Source organism: Ctenocephalides felis, unplaced genomic scaffold, assembly GCF_003426905.1.
Source record: "Ctenocephalides felis isolate EL2017-DRISC unplaced genomic scaffold, ASM342690v1 CF-g0.4_SCAFFOLD_00845, whole genome shotgun sequence".
NCBI lineage: Eukaryota > Metazoa > Arthropoda > Insecta > Siphonaptera > Pulicidae > Ctenocephalides > Ctenocephalides felis.
Window position 1 is genome coordinate 53203272 of NW_020536999.1, and position 7806 is coordinate 53211077.

The following is a 7806-nucleotide window of genomic DNA, read 5'->3' on the forward strand; positions in this document are numbered from 1 at the left end:
CAAAGCGCTAGGGCGCCGCGTCGCAGTATAACGGATAAACATAGGTACGAAACGCATAAAAAAATTAACAAAATTTGTTCTTATTATCCATACAGTATGTGATAATTTGATATGTGTATGTCTAATGTATGTCCGCCAAATGGCATTTTTTGAGTTTTTAATGGATCTCCCAAAACGCTAGACCTGCATTATAAAAAAAATTCATTGGTTCTTCATTTTGTCAAGAAAAATGAATTGATTTGTAAATCATACAAATCGAACGCTCCACTCTCTCAAAAAATTAATTACCATTTTTGGTACTTTTCGCCCCGTATCTTCGAAATAACTCGACCTGTCTCTGCCAAAAACTAATCAGCACGTTTCCTTATCTATGCAAATCGAATGTTTTTTTAATTAATCAAGTCAGTTGACCTGTGTTTCCAAAATCGTCGACAAAAAATTACATTACATACAAATACTTAAACAAACACACATACATCAATTTTTTATAAGAATAAAATAAAATGTTCAGAAGACCTTAAAACGTAGAGATATCTAAAAAAAATATTTTCGATTTTTTTGCGATTATTATAACTTACTCTACAAAAAGTTATTAAACAAAAAAATTAAATGATGTCCGTTATAAGTTATGCATATAAAGATGTCTGTTATAAGTTATGCATATAAAGCATGCATTTCCATGTTACAATCTTCTTGAATTTCCAATACATGAAGAAGCGCTAATAAAGACGAACTAAAAGTTTTATAATATTTCAAACATAAATAGAGCAGCAAACCTCAATGCTTTCCTTCAAAGTGTATAAAAATTCCTATATATTTCATGCTCACATAATTTCCGACATCGCATTGCCGAAGACTCCTTTCTAGACTTGGTTACATCTGATACATGTTGAGAAAACTTTCGCAAAGAAATACCGTTGGATTTATTTCTCGTGAACTTTCGAGTTCGCCTTTCTATCAGTCACTATTTTAAACTTTTGAATTTGGAAATAGATTCACCACAGGGCGACGTTGTCATTGGGCGAGTTGGACAAATATTGTGAAAAGTGACGATAGAAAATAACGACTTTGCAAAGAAAATTTTGTTTTGTAAAATAAAATTATTGAAATAGTTATATCAAGACATTTGATGATATTGGCATCACAAGTATAGATACAAAAAATGAATACATACACAAATTTGGTATCCAATAGTATTTGATAGCAAGCGATATCAAACATTTAAAATGAACTTCAAATTTTAATTATGATAAAATTATATTTCACGAACCTGATATGAAAACTATTTAAATGAAAGCTAATTATTCATTATATTAAAATTAAACTTGTGGTGTATGGCTTTGTGCCTCAAGGCAAATTGGAAGAAACTTCCCGTACCTTAATGACATATTCCAGAAATATTGAATATTTTCAATTTTGTTTATTTTTAATTTATAAAAAGTAAAAAAAACAAAACTTAATCAATCGGATTTAAAATGAAGAACATTGTCTAATATTTCTAAGAATTATATAAACCGAATTGCAAAGTTATAATTATTTATTTGAAGTATATAAGTTCAAAACATTTGCTAGAATTAGAATTAAAATCCGAATTATTTTTCGATATTGAATTTTTTTTGAGTTATATAAAAATGCAAATATTTGCTGATAAATTGATTAATTGGTTCTACTAATTCATTCCTGCACAACATTCGGGATTTCGTTAGAGATTTTGGAATCAACCATAAAAATTATAAAAATTCTCAAAAAAAATTATAACCTTATTTGTTTTTCAATATTTAAAGATTTTCTCGTGTTTATAATTTTTCAGTAAATTCAAAAGTTTTCTGACTTTTGATTTTTTCTAAAAAAATTTAGTCAAATTAAACATTTCACAATTTCACTTTTTTTCTTACCAAATTACCAGAAAATAAACAAGTATAATTTATCCTTATTTTATATATAACAATGGATGTATATATGTGCGCATGTTGTATATATTTGCAAGAACAAAACATTAAATTTCTACAAAGCTGGCGTACTGATTAGTGTTGGGAAAGGCAGAACAACCGTTTTGAAGGCACGGATCCAAAATTAACAATTAACATTTTAAGAGAATGTAGCGTCCCATTTGAATGATTTACAAAACATTTTACTAGTATTGATGGAAAGAATAATTGATTGAATTATCCACAGATCAAGAAAAAAGTAAAAAAATGCCACTTGGCGGTCAAGAATGATCATTACACATATGCACATCAAATTATCAGATATTTTATAGAGATTTTAACAATAAGTATAAATTATGTTTACATTTCTATGGGTTTTATACTAATGTTTATCCGTTAGACGGCGACGTGGCGCTTACGCGCTTCGATATTTCGTCTCTAAGCAGTTAAAGCAGTACGATTGCTATGAAAAAATGTTCAGAATTTCCAAAATATTTCAAAATAATTTTTTTTTTCAGAAGGTTTTTTTTTTAAAAAAAGTAAATTTTTGTCAAAACTTTATAGTTTCTTAAAAATCTAATTTTTCTGGAGTTATTTTTTTTTTCAAAAATGTTAATCTTTTTAAAAAAAATAATTTTTGGTTGGGGAAGTTCCAGCAATTTGCCTTAAGGCACGATGCCATGCGCTCCACTAGTTTTGGATTTATGAGAGTTTCAAACTAAGATTTTTAGTGTTTAAAGTTCATTTATATAGTTCAAAACTGAATATTTTTGACTGTATGGATCAACCGACTTGAATGAGTTTCAAAATTTTCAAAAAATCTTGAATTTCGGCAAGAGAAGTTCCAGCAATTTTCCTTGAGGTACCATATTAAACTTATTAGTTACTAGAACATGATACAGTCGACATAAATGTAATAATAATAATTAATATAAACTATGCATCATTAATAATTCGAATAAGTATGCACATGAGTGTCTTTTATAGATAAATAACTATAATCTAGTAACAATGTATTTTTTATTCTTTGATTTTGTGCTAAACAAAAAGTTGAGTTTGAGACATCTTTGAACAACTATTGATTTATTTATTGCCAAAGTAAATTAAAAATGCTCAAATGTGGCATGCAATTGTAAGATTTCTTTTTGAAGCCGAGATATAATATCGTCGGAATAAATCGATAATGGAAAATCACTCTACAAATATTAAACACAATTGATGCACGTTCTTTTTTACCTATTTTTAATATTATATTATTGATTTCTATCAATCTTTGATTATACGATTTATCTTCTAATTTTTTTTTGTCCAAATTTTTGTTTTGATTCCAGGCACAACTTTTTTAAAAAAGATGCTATTCCTTCTTAAAAATATTGACATGATCAAAGAAAATATGATTTACATCTATATATATTCGTTTAGTATACGAAAATCTGCATCAATTTGCCTCAGACATAGTGTCCAACGGTAGTTATTTCTTATACCAGGTACGTACTGCCATAAATTTTCCGATTGATCCTCTGCACTGGGGCTTATGAAAAAACGTGATTGTACAGCGGCAAATCGCGTTGGGTTTATGACGCATAGCCGCGTACGGGCGCGTACGGAGGCGCACAGCCGCATAACGTATGCGTGCGATCCGGCTTACTCGCGCCACGGCGGGACGGCGGGACAAGCCGAGCATAGGGTATCGGGCACGGATTGCTACGCGAGCCAAAAGAATAAATAACGATATTCCACAACAGGATTGATTTATGAACTAACGCAGTGTCATTCGTAAAAAACAAGCTTGATGGATCTTTCTTGATCGTAGATAGTTTTTAGGGGAGAAACACTACGTACTCTATGTGAAGTAACCTGATGCAAATGAAAAAATATCTATTGTACTATAACATATGATCTAGCAATTCAAGGTCATAAATAAAATAAAATAAAAAAATACTATAATGTATCATTTTATAGTGCCGGAAAAGCGGAGTTCATCTCACTAAGGCAGTATCACTTGCAGGAACTATGTATTATCGAAGCTGGTTCAGGAAAGAAGTATTAATATTTACAATGTAGTCAAATGCATATAACATTCGTGCTTATATTTATAGTTAGAACTTTGACAGTTTCAAAACCTACTTTAATAAAAATATTAAAGCATATTTATTTGAAGTACTTGAAACGTCTATATATTCATGTAAATCATTGTTACAAAATGAAAAAAAAAAATATTATTCTTCATTATCTACAATCAAAAGAATTTATTTGTGAATATACTCTATGACTTCCACAAAAAACAGGCTTGAGCTACACTATCTGGAAAAACTATCTACTAAGTGTGCAGCTGTATTATCACCTACTCTGAAATTCACAGTTGATATGAAAAAAAAATCATCTATCATCTATTCACATTCATCTATCATGAAGTTCTAATCCGAGCCGAACCAATTAGATTAAACTAGTGGGATGGCAATCGCAAAAAAACATGTAGGATTATTCTCTATCATAGGCATTTTTACACTTACATCATTTAGAGAAATGCATTATGAAACATACTTTGAGTTTTATCATTATTATTAGCCTATAGTTTGTGTTGTCCGCTTTGTTTATAGTACACGTATTACTTTTCAAACTTCAATATTTGTTTTCATTACTGATATTATAGTTTCAATTTCCTAAACTTTCTCTTATCGAGTAATTTTATTATCATCTGCATTCAATATCAAGCAAGATTTTTATTATAATTCAAAAACACAAGCTTTATCTTTATATATTTTATTACTTTAAATTAAGAAAAAAAAAACAATAATAGGAGGTGCTGCTTAATAATGTTCCAAAGGAAGAAACACTGCATACTCAAAGCCAAGTTACCTGAAGCAGACGTCTCTTACCCAAATTTGCAGAAAAAAACAATAAAACTAGGAACGGTAGAATAATTTTCTAAGCTAAGTCAAACAAACAGGTTTGATTTATGAACTAGTGCAGTATCATTTGTAAAAAAAGCTTGATGTTCTTTCTTGATCGTAGAAAGTTTTTAGGAAAAAATCTCTACGTACTCTTTGTGAAACTGACAATTTTTCATTAGTTTGTATTGACCCTGTATTTAAACGCTGGATCTGTAATTGTTAAACCCAATTTAAAACCACAGTCACAAATGATGAAACACTTGCTCAAAGTTTTCAAAAAATACGACTTTTTATTAAACTATGAATTCTAAGTGTTGTTAATTGCTCTATTTTTAAAAGGCCTTCTTTAAAAATAAGTACTAAAGTGTGTCGGCAAGTGTCAGAAGTTTGCAAATTTTGAGTATAGAATAAAATTCCTAATTTTATTAGTTAATGTTAAGCATGAAAAAACGTATAGGATAATTCTCAATCACAGATATTTACATCTTTTAGGGAAAAAAGCACTACAAAGTTTATTAGTAAGTATTATCTAGTGTTTATTATCAATCTATAACGAATATTTTATTAATTTATTTTCCATCCTGGTTTATAATACACTTTTTACTTTTCAATCTTTATTATTCATGTTTTCATTATCATTTTTTTAGCTTCAATTTCCAAAATTTATTATAAACGAATAATTCGACCATGTATTTATTTCGTATTAATTCATATGTCTCCGATGACAAAGTGCAAAAAGCATTATTTTGCCCAATCAGTATCCTTTGTTCGCAATATTTAAAATATTAAAACAGTCATCTACGTTATATCCTTAGCGATATTTTTTATTACTATGAAACGTACAACTAATATTATATTGAAATCTATTCCAAACTAACAGTTATAGTTTTTATGAGTAAAGCACTACAAACCATACTCTGTTCGACGTACTAAAATGCAAATATCACGTATGCTAATATTCTTTATTTATTACATCTGTTTTTGTTTTCATTGAAATAATAGGATTCAGGGTTTATACTTCTAATATTAATATTCTGTTGATTTAAATTTATCATGACTGATGAAATCATAAATTTTTATTTATCCTTACATCATATTCTCGTAAAAGTTTTAAATAAATTTGAAATATGTTATGCGGATATAATATTTTTGTTTTGACGATAACAATAAAATTATGAAGTATATAAATAATCAGAAATAAAGTATAAAAATATAGTACTCATGATAATGAATATCACTTATAGTAATATATTTTGCATAGTAAATTTTTGTGAGGATGAGTATAAGACTCGTATAAAATATGCGACTTAAATCACTTTTAATTTAATGAATTTCTATTACTTGAAAATAAGGAAGTTACGTTTGTGTGTAACTAAATAGAATGCCAGTGAAAGATAATCAAACTTATGGTATATTTTTTAACTTTCTATGAAGAAAAATATTACGAAATCGAGAAATTGGTTATCATATATTATTTAATTTTTTCACGCTTTAAAATCTATTCATTTTTATTTATTTGTAATGTAGATGATCACAACTTTTGTAACAGATGTGATAAGCATTTGTTTAATCAAAATATGCAAACTTATTAAAAATATCATTTGCACTCACCTAATGTCCAGCAAACGCAGGCGGTTACGAAGGCCAACTGCAGAAACTTAAGAGCAGACATCCTGAAAAAGAAAAGTATTTACATTATAAATATAAATAAAACATAAAAAATATATAAAAAATAGAGCTTGTAGTTAAAATTAGATTTTTATTGACCAACAATTTATTTAATTTTTTTTATTATTTATTATATTTAACGTACGTGTATAATATTTCAGACTATGAATAAATTAAAATGTTTAGACTTGATTAAAATATTCTGTAAAATATTTTTTATCTTTCTTACAAACATATAGTTTGAAAAAACCTTTATAAAAATAATAATATCCTATTACACAATTAACTATTATCTCCATTTTATAAGCATAAAATTAATTTCTATATAGCATTTTTAACCATTTTGAAAATAATAAGCTCATTGTTGTCATAAAGTACTTTCTAATATTCTTTATTATATATCAAATAAAACATTATATTTTAATTTAATTCTCTGAAGTACGTAAAGCCGGAGAATATTTTTTATTCCTATTTTTACCTGGAGACTCATAATTTCATTATTTAGATCAAAGCGAATGTTACGGTGGAGACGCCGTGTACTTTTTAATATAAATATTCGTGTCCGAAGTTAACGGATTTCGAGTAGGTACTATGAGAATATTTATCATTTTCGTATAATAAGAATATAAATTAACTCTAATTTTCAATATTAACTATAATAAGTATATGTATTAATTTTAAATTAGTATATTGTATATGGAATTAAATTGTAAAACAAAGTGACAAAGACAACGCAATTTTTTAGTTGACTCAAACAATCGCATACTTACATTTTCGCGTAAGAGGTTCATAAATTACTATTAACAATAAACAAAATTATTCTTACAATCACTACTATTATAAAATATATTACATTAGGTGATATATTCTTCTCATATTTGCTGGCAAATATTAACAGTAATGTCAACATGTCAATGAGTAATGATTTTTATATCGACTTGTATCATTAAAATAGTAGAACATTTCATAACCTAAATTACATGTCCAATGCAGTATTTAATTAAATATTTATTTTTCTTTTCATTATATAATAACTATAATTACTACTACTCTGTGTAATATGAATTATGTGAGAGGAAAACCATTTGCAATAGCTATTAAGTTGGCCTTATTCATAAATATTAATTGCATTTAGTGCATTTTCAATATAATATATGAAAGTTTCTGCTGACTAAATTGAATTTCCAATGCAAATTTGTTTATTAACGTCGTGATGAATATCAGCAACTAATATTACCAGTGAAATCCAGATTTATTCTTCAGGTTTCTGCGTCACATATATAGTTATGATAACAGGATATTATTAGTAAGCAAAT

General features: G+C 27.4%; 1 protein-coding gene across 1 annotated transcript in view; it reads right to left on the reverse strand.

Moving 5' to 3' along the window:
- Positions 1-6494, reverse strand: part of LOC113385395 (zwei Ig domain protein zig-8-like) — an 861302-nt gene extending 854808 nt beyond the window's left edge. The window contains exon 1 of the mRNA XM_026623244.1: positions 6434-6494. Coding sequence (XP_026479029.1) covers positions 6434-6494 — 61 coding nt within the window. The remainder of the gene's footprint in view (positions 1-6433) is intronic.
- Positions 6495-7806: the final 1312 nt, after the last annotated feature.